General features: G+C 40.8%; 1 protein-coding gene across 1 annotated transcript in view; it reads right to left on the minus strand.

Moving 5' to 3' along the window:
- Positions 1-2,012: 2,012 nt before the first annotated feature.
- adgrl3.1 (adhesion G protein-coupled receptor L3.1) overlaps positions 2,013-15,398 on the minus strand; it is an 85,752-nt gene continuing 72,366 nt past the window's right edge. The window contains exons 16-24 of the mRNA XM_053326573.1: positions 14,812-14,878; positions 13,580-13,671; positions 10,655-10,823; positions 8,831-8,959; positions 8,100-8,193; positions 5,570-5,698; positions 4,782-4,799; positions 3,824-4,111; positions 2,013-2,614 (exon numbers count right to left, since the gene is read on the minus strand). Of these exons, the coding sequence (XP_053182548.1) occupies positions 2,013-2,614; positions 3,824-4,111; positions 4,782-4,799; positions 5,570-5,698; positions 8,100-8,193; positions 8,831-8,959; positions 10,655-10,823; positions 13,580-13,671; positions 14,812-14,878 (1,588 nt within the window). The remainder of the gene's footprint in view (positions 2,615-3,823; positions 4,112-4,781; positions 4,800-5,569; positions 5,699-8,099; positions 8,194-8,830; positions 8,960-10,654; positions 10,824-13,579; positions 13,672-14,811; positions 14,879-15,398) is intronic.

The following is a 15,398-nucleotide window of genomic DNA, read 5'->3' on the forward strand; positions in this document are numbered from 1 at the left end:
CGGAACCCATACAAAAAGAATAAATAATTAGCAATAATATTGTAATAATAATCATGATCATAATAATTTAAAAAAAGAAACAAAAAAGCCCAAGCCCAGTGCCACTTTATTTACTCCTGCCTAAAGTCAGCTTTCTTTCCTCCAAGCTTGTTTTGCTGTCTTTAAACCAATAAACAGATAAATAAATAATTTCTCTCTTGGGGACATGGAAGGGGCTTGTGGGATACATGTGCAAGCTACACTTCATACACTTATGAAATTTCCCTCCTAAATAAGTAAACATTTGCTTTCCACATTAGACAGTGCTGCTGTGTGCAGAGTTTTCACATCTTCAGTACACATATGTGGTGTAAAATCATGGCATTTCACAGGTGGGACCCACCCATACTCAAATAGCGGAAATCTTATTTTACTTTTTTTAGTTTAGAGAATGAAGTTTATTATTCTCAGCATTCTTCTTCTGTACAATAAGATCTCGACCAGCACAGCAAGGTAACGTCAATTGGTATAATATTTGGCAATAGAGAAGATATGCTTCATATACCATTCTTATGACTCAAAGTATCTGCCGTCTTTGTATGTTTTTTCACTCAGGCTCCTCCTTGTGCCTAAAGGAAGGATATGCTTTAATCAACAACAAATGAGATGAGACCCAGTTCCAGTAAAGGCCTAAACACAGCATTTCCATAGCAACCATCTCCTTCATATCTTAGCCACTTCGTTTTCCGATAAATTTAAATCTACACAGTGGTAAAGTATATAGTAACAATTAATTTGCAAAATGTAAGTGACAGTGGTGTTGCTATAAAAGGTCCAGAATGACGTGTGCATGGGGTATATGCGTAGTAATTAAGGAGTGCTAAACTGTCTCTGTATTTATGAAAGAGTGACATGAAAGATTGTTCCTTGCTCGTTCTGTAGTCTACATGTGACCAGAACATATCATGACAGTTCAGAACAGTTCCACAGACGTAAGATTTGCAACTTAAAATTAAAAAATAAAACTTGATCATATGCAACATTTGAATCTTTATCTGTATTCTGTACAATACATAGAAACTGTTTGTGATTTCTTTGTAATCCTTTGATAACTGAAAAGTTTGACAGAAGAAAGGAGAAGTAACAGAACCCATTCGTTTTTTTTGTTTTGTTTGTTTGTTTTGTTTTTTTAAAACTCAGTTTGTTGTAATATGATCTTCCTTATTTGTTTTCAGTGAAATACACAGTAGCTGCAGTCACTACAACTTGCAGGAATGTTACACCAGCCCAGACACAACTCCAGTTTAGCAGATACGAACAGGAAGAGAGTTCAGAACATCAGCGTGATATGGTTACAGTTCGGTTGCCCAGTAAAGTAGTTTTTGGGATTGGTAGTGAGGGCATATATCATACATCCTCCACTTGATTGGCAGGTAGTGGGGTGGGGCCTTGTTTAGGCAAGTTCATGTTGTGAACACCAGAATTTATCATCCTGCTCTACCATTTGGAGAAGTGGAAATGTTATCCCAGTACATGTCTTTAGAGTGAGACAGAGACAGACATACAGACAAACAAACTGCTCCTTTAACCAGCGCTGGGGGCCATACCCCTGTAGTAGTGGTAGTGGAAACTATATGCTATGTTCTGCTGGAGGTCCATATTGGGGAACTTGAAGGGCTATGCTCAATCCAAGATTCCAAATTAAAGTTAACAGGTGGGGTAAAATTACAGAATCCCTCCCCCTTCCTTTCCTTTCCAGGTTAGAAGTTCTATTCCTGTTTGATGTTCACAAAATGTCACTCAGAGCCGCCCTCTCAGTCTGCACCATATATGACAATACATTCAGTCCTTGCTTTCCTTTGACCAGTCATATCTCCATCATATTGTTATAAACCATAGTTAATGTTGCTCACAGCACATCAATCCAGGGGCAGGTCAGCTCAGTTTGTCAGTCAACAACACAGAATGATTTTCACTGGCAGGTTGGAAGTATGAGAGTAGGCTAGGGAGGGATAGAAGTCATTTGATTGGCTCTATAGACTTGTAACCAGGTGGGAAGGGTCTATGGGTGGCTCCTCAGGCGACGAATCAGACTCCTCCTTGTTGGCGGACACCATGTATCCATCGCTGCCACCACGGCCCATGTGGTAGTAGCTCTGTAGCTCATGAAGGTGGTTCCTGGAGCCCAAGTTTGGCATGCTCTTATAATAAACATCATCTAGCTCCGGAGCAGTGGCACTCTTACAGGGCTGCAGCTCCCCAGAACTGTCTTCCTCTCCATCTGTTAAACCGTTCATCTGCCCATCCGGGAGGTCCGTTAGCACTGGCATGCTGGTGTACAGCGAGTCTCTGTGGTTGGGTGAATGCGTATGCTCGTCAGTGTGCTCATTGGTCAGCAGGGGGAAGAAGCTCTCGCTGGTCTCCTGGGGAATGCGTCGGGGTCTGGAGAAGCTGTGAGGAGGAGGAGGAGGTGGTGGGTGACTGTCTGGTGGAGGGGGCCGTGGTGGCAGGAGAGGCGCATTGGACTCCTCTCTGATGATCTCCAAACCAAGGTTCTCCTCATGAGGGAAGGCTACAGGGTTATCCAGCACCATGGGAACACTGTCCTCTTTATTGCTGCCCACACACCCACCAACTCCACTGCTGCTGCTGCTGCTGCTTCCTGCCATGCTGCCTGAAAGTACCATGGTAAGAATATGTATTAGAACAGGGCGCAATAGTTGATCTTGAAAACAAAGTAGTGCTCTTGACAAAGTAGTGTTCTTGATTTTGGCAATTAATACTTCAGTGTCTATCAATTCTATACGGTACCAGTCAAAACTTTGGACACATTTTCTGAATCAAAGGAATAGGAAATTTGGGAATGGGAAAACTTGAAATACCCTTTTTTGAGCAGGACACCCTCACTGGGTTTGGCAAATTGACCACTGCCATCCCAAGATTTTAAAGATCCCATGAAATGGGCAACTTTTGGAGCCATTGCTGCACAGTGGGTGTAACTAACAGGTCCAACTAATAAAGTAATCAAACATTAATCAAAATCCCTCCTGTGTGCTCAGTCTTACCAAGCAAACTACATTTCTCTCTATAACTAAATTTGGTTGGTTGATTAAACAGGAAATAAATCACATGCAAGAAAGTAATGACACCATTTTAGTGACACCTTTGATGCCATCCGACCTAAATGGGTAAAAATGTTTTACATCCCCCAACTGGCAGAAGGTTGGATCAGCTTTTTACTTTTCACCGTGTTAGCAAGTGGGCACCAGTCTGTTGCAGATGGAGTGGACAACTCCAACCCCAAAGTTGTTTAGCCATGAGCAAACAGCAGTGATGTAAATAAGAGTGCTGATGTTATTTGTCCTGAAGCCAGAGCTTTGGGATGAACACACAAGTCACACTGGAGCTGTTTACTGGAAGGAGCAGCAACAGTGAGGAATCAGTCTGTCTCTATAGCTATTGACTAGGGGGGCCAGGGAGTTTTGTATTGGTTCATATGTAGAAATGTCATCATGCAGTTTTTAGAAGAAAGGAAAATGGCATTTTGACACTAAAACTGATGTACTTTGACAAAAATTGGGATTTTCAGATTTGAATACATATGGAATACTACTGGGAAGCTAGAGAATGACAAAACGACATCAGAATATTAAATACAATTGATTTTCACATGTGTATGAGGTGTGCACAGGCTGGAGGGCAGTGTTTCAATACTCATTTGGGGAACAGGGGCTCAAGATTCAGAGTTATACTCTTCACAAGTATTGTCCCTGTCTAGATATGAAATTACCATGTCATCTAACCATTAAATTATGAATCAAATTTTCACCTCCATTGGCCATACTGCTGTTGACCAGCTTGTTCATCAGGTTGTGATTGCGCTCCGTAGTGGCCCTCTCATGGTTGTTGAGGTAGGATGGGATATAGTTGGAGGTTAGCTCCTTGAGGATCTTCTTCTCCAAGGTTGTCTCCTTGTGGTTACTGTGGGTGCCGTAGCCACCACTACGATCTAAAATCTGGACGCAGTCACTCAAGTACTCACTGCTGGCCATGCTGTAGTTGTTGGCATGGTTACCATTAAGAGGGAGTGTATCCATAACACTGGAGTCTCTTGCATTGTTCAGGATGCCCTCTGAGGAACAAATAATTAAAAAATGTATAATTGTTAGAATCTTTAAATAAACTAAGTGGATTTATCTGAAGAATTATTTTAATTATTGTTTGATATCACAGTGTGTGATGTGAATTGAGGATTAAAAAGTAGCAATGATAATTTTTTTTAGAAGGAAAAATGCTTCGAGCTTCCATAATTCATTTAGGACAAATCTCAGAAGTACTTTCTTTTCTCAATTACTGCCAGCACTACCGCAACACAAAAAGAAGATACATGTTTTGAAATGATGCTTAAAGTAATTACATTACAAGTAATTTTAAGGCCAATCCCATTGCATCGTAATTTTAACAACTCATTCAGTTCTGTAAGCTCAGGTCTATTTGCACGTTGGATCCACATTATAATATAGACACTCAAAACAGTTTTAACAGTGTAGATATATTGCACTTGAGAGAGATAAAAAAAAAACTTTAAATAACATTTTCTTGAGAAGTAGAATCTAAAATTGTGTGATAAATCCAAATAAGACAACCTAATTTTTTTTAAAAAGGCTTTTGCATGGCTGACAGCCAAACAAAAGTACTGTTTGGCAGCAGACTGGACTGAAAATGTTTCTGTGCTTTGGAAGCAAAAAAGAGAGAAGAAAGTCAACGTTATTGAAGTAGTTGAGTATTAATTTAGCCCATACTTGTGTCTCGGTAAGGTGCTAATGGACAGCATGAGGGAGAAGAGAGAAACGAGACACAGATGTGAGTTCATACATCTAGAGAAACAACGTTCAGCAGCTACAAAATCAGCAGTTGCAGTTGTAATTGGATGGTAAAAAATGTTTGACAAAGAAACCTTGTCTTATTCCCAAAATCAAAGTGTGCTTTTCAGGGCCTGATTGTTTGCTGGCTGGTATCGTATGATTCATTATTTATTTAACACAGAAAAAAACATAAAAAACACACCTCACAAATCACATTTAAAACATATACAGTAGAAATGCAGTAACACAAGCAATACACAAGTCCCGACTGACACATACAAAATGAAATTCAAAATGAAGCACATAATGTATAAAATAGAACATTCACACAAAATAGTGCAAATATTTCATGGCTCCCAAGTAGCTTATGAAAGATATGGTGGATCTGCAACCAGTAACAAATAGTGTGGAACCACAGTGCAAAATAAATCAGCAAGTGAACTTGTTGTACTGTTGCGATAAATCATCAAAAAATTTTCATCTCTCCATTTATGTGCTGTGAGAACTGCCCAGTGGGTGTCTTTTGTGAAAGATTATTGCAGTGATTGATCGTCTCACTTGGGAGCCATAATAAGGCTAGATCAGAAATGCAGCCAAAGGTGTAAAACAGTAGCCTAGCGAACATTTCAAAATGAAATAACCATGCAAAATCAATTTGACGTAGTGAAAAAAAGAACTATATGTTTCCAAATGTTGAATATTTATAATAGAAACATCAGGCACACCTTGGGTGTTGTACATGCCCACGGCTGGGTTGTTATAGACTGCCGAGTCCCCCAGGAGAGTGTTATAAGGATTGTTAGTACCATGGGGACGAAGGAGAGCATTAGTTATAAGATGATTAGCCATGGCTCCTGGTACAGGCAGATAGAGAGGGAGAGAGAGAGAGAGAGAGAGAGAGAGAGAGAGAGAGAGAGAGGAAGAGCAGCAGCCAAGTCGAGAGAGGAAGAAAGAAGAGGAAAAGCAACAGCCAAGTCAAGAGAGAGAAAGAGAGAAGCACTCGAGAAAAAAAAGAGGTAGAATGAAGAGTTGAAGGAAAGAGTATGTACATATTGCAGAGTGGAAGTAAGCAAGAGGGGAAAAAGAGGAAAGGAGAGTGAGATGGAAAGTGAGTGTGTGGAAGAAAGAGGGAGAGAAGAGGACAAGTAAATCAAACAAGCAAACATAGTTTAAGGTGAAAGCCAAGAAAAAGCTTGACAAGTCATTCTTGCAGCCACTGCATACAGGCCGTGGGAGGGGAGGAGAGACACACAGAGAGAGAGAGAGAGAGAGTGAGAGAGAGTGTAGCATTGCTTGGGGAAGATTGTGCTGCAGTTCAATACGCTTGAGCAGAGAAGCATGACTACAGGATAGTTAATGGACAAAAGGGGCCACAAAAAAGTGTTCTCAGTGCATTTTCTTCCCTAGGTGGGAGACAGATCATGTACACATTAAGACACTGCAGAAAGACGGAAGGCGAATGACCATGACAGTTCCTATATATTCATCTTCATGTTGGATATCACGCTATATAAAACACAACGCCCCTACCACTACTCTTTGGCATAGTGGCAGGAGCAGCATCAATATAGTGGCTGTAGGGGAACAACTGAGACACTAGAACATCCCAGAGGCACAGTCTATAGGAACTAAGGTAGCTAAATGAAAATACCACTATACATTTGACATATACAACTCCTATGTTTTATGATAGCTCAGTTCCTATTTGTTCAGCATAATTACCATTTCTTTATCAGAAACAAGAATTTGGCTAGCAGTCTGGACTGGATCTATGAAATATAGTTCCAGGTAGAAAAAATGCAGAATAAATTAGAAAGATGCAACAGGATGCTGAATGATTCATGGGCATCTGTTTAATCCTATTTAGCTATCCTGATTTGACCTAAACTTAACATTATTTATTGGGGACGATGCACGTTAATCACTAGTAACATTATAAAAGCATCAGTGTAAATATGCCATGATTAGTAAACAGCTAATCTGTACCCTTAGTCCCAACATGACTAGAAAGACAAAGTAGATAAAAATATTGTACATTATAATTAACTTTAAAGTTAAAATGAACACATTCCTTCTTGATTCTACTCTTGTCTCATTTCAACAAGTCAATCTCTTATCAGAATATCCAATTTATTCTATCCTGTCCTTATTCACTAAGCCACAGTATGCAGTAATTTGAAATCTACTGGTTAAGTAGCTCTCTGCACCATACTTTAAAGAGTGAAGGAAGGAGGAGGTGGGGGTGTCTTAAGCCCTGCCTCACTAAGTGTGTGATAATTCAGGCGCTGACACACACCGTGTCTGCTTTAGCATCAATCTGTCATGCTAACAGCTTATTAGTGGCCTGAAGGAAGCAAGGGCCACACCTCGACTTGGAGACTAACAAATGGCAGTGTATGCGTGTGTGCGTTCCAGTGTTAGTGTGTGACTTCCAGTGTGTGTGTGTGTGTGTGTGTGTGTGTGTGTGTGTGTGAGAAACTGTCTAGCTATTTTGGTGTCTATGTCCTCATTACCCTAGCCCTCAGACAGCCACACTCATGAATTCCTTCTTTGCAGTCCATTACTGTGGTTTACTCTGGAGGGACAGTGACAGACATCTCTGAATACAGTGAACTAAGCCTGATACTTTGTATCTACAATAGCCGTCATACTTAAGATAAACTGGGACGAGCACATAGACTCTCAGGTGGAAAACACTGCAAAACTCTGCTCTCCTTTACCTTACATTTCAGATTCACATGTTAGAAGCAGCAATGTCACCTGGAGTGACACACAACTATACCCACCCTAATAACAGAGCATTAATTTAATGCAACTCTGCATAATTGAGACCACTGGAGTTCAGCTCAAGACTTTAACGCATGCTTGAACTTAAAAGATTTCTCGCCTACAATTCTTCAAAAGATGACTGTCCTTGGAAAAAGAAGTATAGCACCCCCCTGTAGCACAGTCAACTCTGCACTCTGTAGATTTATAATGGGACCTCAAACTGGTTGATGTTTCAGTTTTGATAAGAGTCTGCTCCTAAGTCTCCTTCCTGTAAAGTCATCCTTTGAAGCAGCAAAGACGTAGCAAGTGATATTTACACTCTGTTCTGCTAATCTTCCTCTCCAGAAGAAAACAGCACCATTATCAGAAGTTTGGACTCCTACCACTTTACTAAATGACAGCTTATGCTGTCTGAGCCTCCTGCTATTAATAAAGTAGATATGGTGACAGTGATGAGGATGCAAATAGTAAGTATCCTGTGGTTACCTCTGTTGAGCGTGGCAGAGCTGTTTATGTCTCCAGTGATGAAGGAAGACTCCTGCTTCCTCACAGTGTCATTCCACATCCGCCTGATACGACTCTATACACAGGGGAAAAGCAACGACAGAGAAAAAGAAAGACAGGAGGAAAGGGATAGAAAAGACACAGAGGAGCAGCAATAATGAAGGAAGGAGGAATAAAGGAAGAAAAAAGAGTAGGTCCAGGGAGGAAAGACATGACGACAACAGAGGAAAATAAATATGGTAAGAAACATAATATTTTAGGAAGGGGTGTGCAAAAGAAGGGCAAATTGCAGGAGAGGCCATAAAAAGAAAAAAAAAACAGCAAGAGGGAAACAGGTGGGGGGGAAAAAATCACCCATCAATGCCATTTACACTCCATCTGCCTATGTGTCAGCATCAATAAGGAAATGTATAATATAGGGTTTGGGCTATCACCAATTTCAACACAGTGTCCAAATAGCACTGAACACACATACACACACACACACACACACACACAATATGTAATATTTATATATATATGTATCCACAAGTGTAACTTTAAAAGAGTTGGTTTGAATCTTCCTAAAAGAATGTTGAAACTCTTCTACGCTCCTCAAAATTGATTCTAGTTGAAAGTTAATAGTGATAACCCAAAACCCTCATGGCATGCTCTGGCCTCACCTGAGAATCTGCTGTGCTGTAGCGTCCAGGTGTGCAGGCAGGTAAGCTCACCTGTGAGCCTGTGGAGTAGCGGCCTGGGGTCCGTGAGGTGGTGGTCTTACTGGAGGAGGAGATTGACGTCTCCACGCTTTTGCCGCTGCAGCAATGAGTACGCAGACATTTGCCGTACTCTTTACGCACCTGGGCAGAGGGAAGGTGGAAGGAGTTACACACAGACACACTTTGCACTTTTATTAAATTAAAAAAAACACATGTGGGAGGACGAATTGACTGATGTTCAACTTTTTGGATGAATGGAAAACATTCATTCCTGCAGAATGAACTATATTTTTAAGACGACACACAATGAAAATAATAATAATAAGAAGAAGAATAGGTGTGATTTATATTGCACCTTTCACAAACTCAAGGACTCTTTACAATGGATAAAACAAAAAAAACAAATAAACAAAACAAACACTTTACTGGACTTTAGGGGCTTAACTTGATATATTGCCCCTGTGAACATCTTTTGTTACTAAAATTCCTTGTACAAACATTAACTCCATAAAAATTGAGATATTGAAGGATTAACTTCATGAACTTTCCCCATCAACATCCGCCCCAATTTTATTACTGACACATATCCACCTGAAATAGACATATTCCTTAGGGAGCCATATGATGCACTTGTACATAGAGAACATCTGCATTTAGATCCCAATCAAGTTAGAACAAATAAGACTGTAATTGCTTTTTAACAAGCTTGTTGGACAGGCAGACGTGTGTTGCCACATGCTCTGTTTGAACAGCTGTGTGGTGAGTTGCTCCATGCATCTTGGGAGAAACCATGTTGGGCTGCAGCCAAAGAAAACCTCAGCACTGCTCTGAGGACATCTCTCTGGATGCCTGATCTTATGGCCTAACACATACCTGAGTACAGTGCACACATACACGCGCATACACACACACACACACACACACACACACACACACACACACACGCACACACGCACACACGCACACACGCACACTCTGTACTTGTTTACCGGTCACACACTTAAAACTAAAAACTCTCTGCGGACTGCAGCCAGTCGAGAGTATTAAGAATTTGATGAATTTTCTTTCCATATCCTACTCCAATTCTGTACTCCCAGGCACTGACAGTGTGTGGGAGACTCAGTAAAAATATCTCTGGATGTGTAGGCTCTTGCTGGAAACCACATATAATTCAAACATAAGAAGTGATACATATGTACTCACAAACGCCTCTAATCCTTAAGGCTATTCAAACCCAAAACATATATAAAGAAGGCTGTCTTTAAAAAAATGAAATGAATAAGGAGCTGTTTGCAAATGTCAGTGAGATCATTATATTAAATTGTGAAAACTATCAAACTTATCTGTGATCGTTAAGCCAATTAGACATCAAAACAGACACACATTTCCACCATTAGATAAAATAAATATTATCAGAGTTTTAATAAAGCTTTTCTAGTCTTTATAACCCTGTCTGATGATCAATAATATGTTTTCTGTTGGGAGGACACAGACACATCACAACACTAACAGCTCAGTTTGTTACCTGCTGCCAAAAGGAAAGACAGACAGAATAACAGTGAACAAGAGAGAGACAGAGAGTGAGAGAAAGAGAGAGAGAGAGAGCGAGAGAGAGAGAGAGAGAGAGAGATATGTAATGAGAGTGAAAAAGTGAGAGAATCGAGCTGCCAGTAGGGTTACTGAATGACCAATCAAACTTGTGACAGCTCTCAGAGTGTCTGCAGATATTTTTGGTGTGCCTGCTGATCAATGCTAACATGTGAGTGTTTATTTGTCTGCCTGTCATACTGTCTATCTATTTCTGTCCAGCTTAGTCCTTGTGTCTGCCTTGCTCACCTTCTTTTGCAGTATGCAGTGGAAGATGAAGATGAACATGCCCTGTAGAGAGTTGAAGATGGTGAAGAGGTACGCCATGATCACAGTGCTCTCGTTAATGTACATCAGGCCGAAAGCCCAGGTGAGGCCCAGTAGACACAGCAGGGCTATGGCCCCGATCACCCAAGACCTACAGAAGAGGGAGGACGGATTTGAAGAAGAAAGGTTAAGTTACTATATGTTAAACCCAATCCACTACATTCATGTGTCTACATAGAGGGAGCATTATCCTTAGCTAGCCTACTGTATAGCTAATGGACAGCATACTTGGCTTGCATTGCAAGTAGCATAACCAGAGAAATGAATGTCTTGTTCTGGATCAGAAAAGCCATTCAACCTAGTTTGATGCATGTGGGACCATGAGGGAGGAGTAAGGGGTTAGAAAGGGTTCATTCAGAGCCCCAACACTGCAGGAGTAGGATGGAAAAAGCCGTGGGAGGTGTTCCCTAAAAGAATTATACTCTTACAGAAAGGGGTAAGAGGACAGTGAGAGAGAGTGAATTTGCTCATCTAGATACCATCTCGAGAGAGGCGGGGGAGGTAACAAGCTAGCTGACATCAGCCACTATCGAGAAAGTTAAGACTTTTCCCAAGTTAGATACACACTCTATTTCTCAAAGTACATGTTTTCACAGTAAGCAGTATGCCCTGAACTCTGTTAGTGCAATTGTGACTATAACAATTTAATGGAATTAAATTGAATAAAAGTTTTTAAGGCTGTGAACCTTCATTTCAAATAAAGCCTATTGCATGAGTCATAAAAGGCCAAAAGTCGGAAATTTTGTCATGTCCAGGCATGTGTATGCATGGCAGGTCCTCGCCTGAGTGTGTGGCCATGTGAGTGGCTCCACTGGGCAGTAAGTAGAGGGACATTACAGCCATTATAAATGACATTTCCCACTAAAGGTCACAGTTTCTAGTCTGACACAGCCACGATGATGGCTGTTAATTTGATTGGCTGACTTGCCAGTGATCACCTCTCATGCGAGGCGATAGAGACAAAGCAAGGGGGGGTCAGGAGAGAAGATGTGGGGTAGGGGGAGGAGAGAGGGGAAAAGACAGAGGGGGAGATATTAGGAGAGTCAGGAGGAAGGAAAAGAGAGAGAGGAGGAGAGTAAGTGAGTGAGACTGAGGTGATTGATTCGATGTTGCCCTCTGTGGCACCATTCAGGCGAGACAGAACCTCCAATAAAGCTCGTCTGACGACCCTCTTCAATAAAGGGTACACTCATCCCTCTCTTTTCCATCCCTCCAACCCACCTCTCCCTCCAGCAGTCCCTTGAGCCATGCTTCTTCTCTCAGCTCTATTTCCCTCATTCACATCTCACCATTATAATATTTCAATAGCACATTAGTTCTATAGGTCAAAGAAGCAGCTCACAAATCACAAACGATCCATCTTACAAGGAAGGAGAAGAGTAGTCAAGTCTGGATAATTTAGGGATATGCAAAGAGTATGGGATGGTTCTACAGACAAATACGACAACAAGCAAACCAATCAACATGTCTCTAGGAAGATGACAGGCATCATGATTGGAGAGTGGCCTTACCAGAGCCAATCCACAACAAAGACAACTTATGATGGCTTGGAGTTAAAGAGACAAAGAAAACAAAATGAAGAAAAAAATTATAAGACAAAAAGGGCATGATTATGATTAACGAGTAAATGAATCAAAATAAGACATGACTAATGAAGTGAAATAGATTAAAATCTATTCTGCCATCAGTGTGCTCAGAGAGACTAAGGAAAGTCATTAAAAAAACAGGAAAGGAAAAAAAAGATCCAAAAGCATCATATTCTAAATTGTTCTTTGATTTTCATCTTTTATCAGGCTTCTTGATTACATTCCTCTGAACTGCACTGAAGCAAGATCAGCTGGCTTCTTCTTTATTCCTGAAACGCTTCCCACTTGAAATCCTGCTTAAAACTGCTGTCATGAAAGATACATTGGCAGTAATATTTGAATGATAAAACAAATGAGTAAGCCATTTCACGATTTACATTATAAATTCGGAGCTGTGCCTCAATAAGGCATTGAGCTCCGAGCCATGGCATATTGTTTGAATTAGACTGAGCCTTTTTGTCTTGGGCTGCATTGGAACGAGAAATAACACAATCCTGATTAGTTAGCTAAGCAGACAGAGTGCCAGTGTTCAGTGGATATTAAGTCATATTTCACTGACATTGTCTGAGGGTGATATGAGTAATGGTGACATGATGGAGAATAATAGTATGATAAGTTCAACGAGAAGCATCTTGGAATGATTTCAGACAAAAATGAAATGGGCTTCATGCAACATGCTAAGTGCCAAAAAGAGATGGATATGAGATGTTAAGGAATAGTTCAGCATTTTGGGAAATACCCTTATTTTCCATATAAATATTGTAAACAGCTTATCCAAAGCTAATAAAATCTAAAGCTCACTATTTAACATATAATATCTCTTTTGTTTAATCTGTACATGTACCTACTAAAGATATGTCAGTTGTTTTGCTATGTGCCAGAATATTTTTTGAAGCAGTGACTTCCTGGAGTCTCCACTGGTTGCCTGGCAACTGCATAACCTGTAAAAAACACAAGTTGTGTTTTTTTGTTGTTTTTTTCACAGGTAGTGAGCTATAGAATTGCTTGTAGGTGGATTTTGTTTCCTCTGGACTGAGCAAGCTGTTTCTCCCAGTCTTTATGCTAAGCTAAGTGCTAACCCGATCCAGGTTCCTATTTACCGTACAGAAGAAAATGTTATCAGTATTTTCATCTAACTCAGCAAAGCGTATACCAAGAATGTCAAACTATAGTGAATCCACGCAAGCATGTATAAGCACACCCGGTTTACATATCAGACGCACTGGTGTGGTGGCAGGTTGGTATGTACACATGTACTTACTTGATGTTGTCCAGACATCCAGAGTCTGGTTTGAGAATGGCTGTATGGTGGAACATCTTATACAGAGCAATACCGAGGAAGATTACATTCAGCTAAAACACACAGACACACACACACACGTGTTAATATTCTGCAGCAACAAGCCTAATTAAAGACAAAATGTCACCACAACAATTCACTCACACACAGTGCATATCATTTAATTTTCCCTTCCAGCAGTAATTGGCTTGGGGACACAGTATCAGCCCACAATCAACAACCCTTTATGTGCTCAAAATACGGCAGCTTGAGCATCAGGGAAAATTCAGCAGTCATTACATCCATTGAGGATCATTGTTACAATAGAAATCCAATTCTCACAGATGCTGTCTATTCTATTGGCCTGCTAATAATGACTGTCTAGGTTGGCATGCGGTGTCTCTGAAGCCGTATGTGATACCGATGGGTGTAGAGTCATATCAGAGCGGTCCCACCTGCACTGCTCCCACTTACAGCCCCAGTTAGATCAGTGATAGCCTGCCTGACATTTTTAAAATGAGTGCAGAGCATCAGTGTACATGCTGACATTCACCTAATTGGGAACATATCCCAATGCTTTCATTCTCTCTTTCTCAAAGACTCTTTTTAAAAAATATTTTTGTCTGTCTGTCTGCCTAGTTGTATATTTCTGCCTCTGTGTACTTGTTCAAGGTATGATGCATTTTTCTTCTTCTCATACCACTTTGCTGACTGATGATGAGGGCATCATTCATTGACACTGCTCTTAGAAAGGACAAAGAAAATGGTCACGAGCAGTCTGTGTTCCCCTCTTTATTGTGTAATTGGGTGGCACTGTAATAAAGTAGCTATGCCAGGAGGAAGCACAGTGCCTGGGCTCTGAGTATTGAATAGATTGTCAAATAAGTGCCTAGCAGAAACATAGCTTTGTTGAGTTCTTATCATAATCTGCACGGTTTACAGCAGTTTGTGCTATATATCCTTCCAAATATTTCCAACTTGTTAGAATATGTGCCCACTTTAGAGTTAATCCATGAGCAAGAGTTATTAAATTGACACATAAAGTTCCTTCTGCTTCCATTTCCAACGCTGAAGAGCTCAGGCAAACCTTGAAGGAGATTAACGAACACCTTAATGTAACCCATCGTTCCTGCATGAACGCGTGGCAGCCAGCCTACTCTGTACATGTAGTGCAAAGTCAAGAGTGTGTGAGCATGCATGTATGTGTATCTCACCATAATGATAAGTGTGGCAGGGCCTATGAAGCTCCAGATAAAGTATGTATCCAATCGCAGCCAGCACCTAGAGACAAAGAGAGAGAGGGAGCCAGAGAGAGAGAGAGAGAGAGAGAGAGTGAGTGAGTGAGGAAGAGGAAGAGAGACATCATGCATGAGAAACAGAGGAAAGAAGAACAGGAGAGGAAAGACACGTGGGGATTAAAAACATGCTCTAGTCTCAGATGGAAGTGGGGTAGCAAAGATTTACCATCAGAAGAGATGATATGCATCACAGTTACACAGACACACACACACATACACACACACACACACACACAAACACATTTAGAGCCAGGGGAGGTGGGGGCAGCACATTACATGACACATAGTACATCACATACATCATGATAGAGGGAGAACAAAAGGAATTTTGTGGGGATGAAAAAGTGAAAGACGAAGAACAGTGAAGAAAAATGTTGCACGAAGGGGTGAAGCACACCTCAAACATACATCACCCACATAGTGGGAGATGGCAAGGGATGAGCACCTGTGATAAATAAAGCTTTACTTCCCCCTTGGGGCATAGATATATGACATGGCCGCAT

This window comes from Scomber japonicus, chromosome 2 (assembly GCF_027409825.1).
Source record: "Scomber japonicus isolate fScoJap1 chromosome 2, fScoJap1.pri, whole genome shotgun sequence".
NCBI lineage: Eukaryota > Metazoa > Chordata > Actinopteri > Scombriformes > Scombridae > Scomber > Scomber japonicus.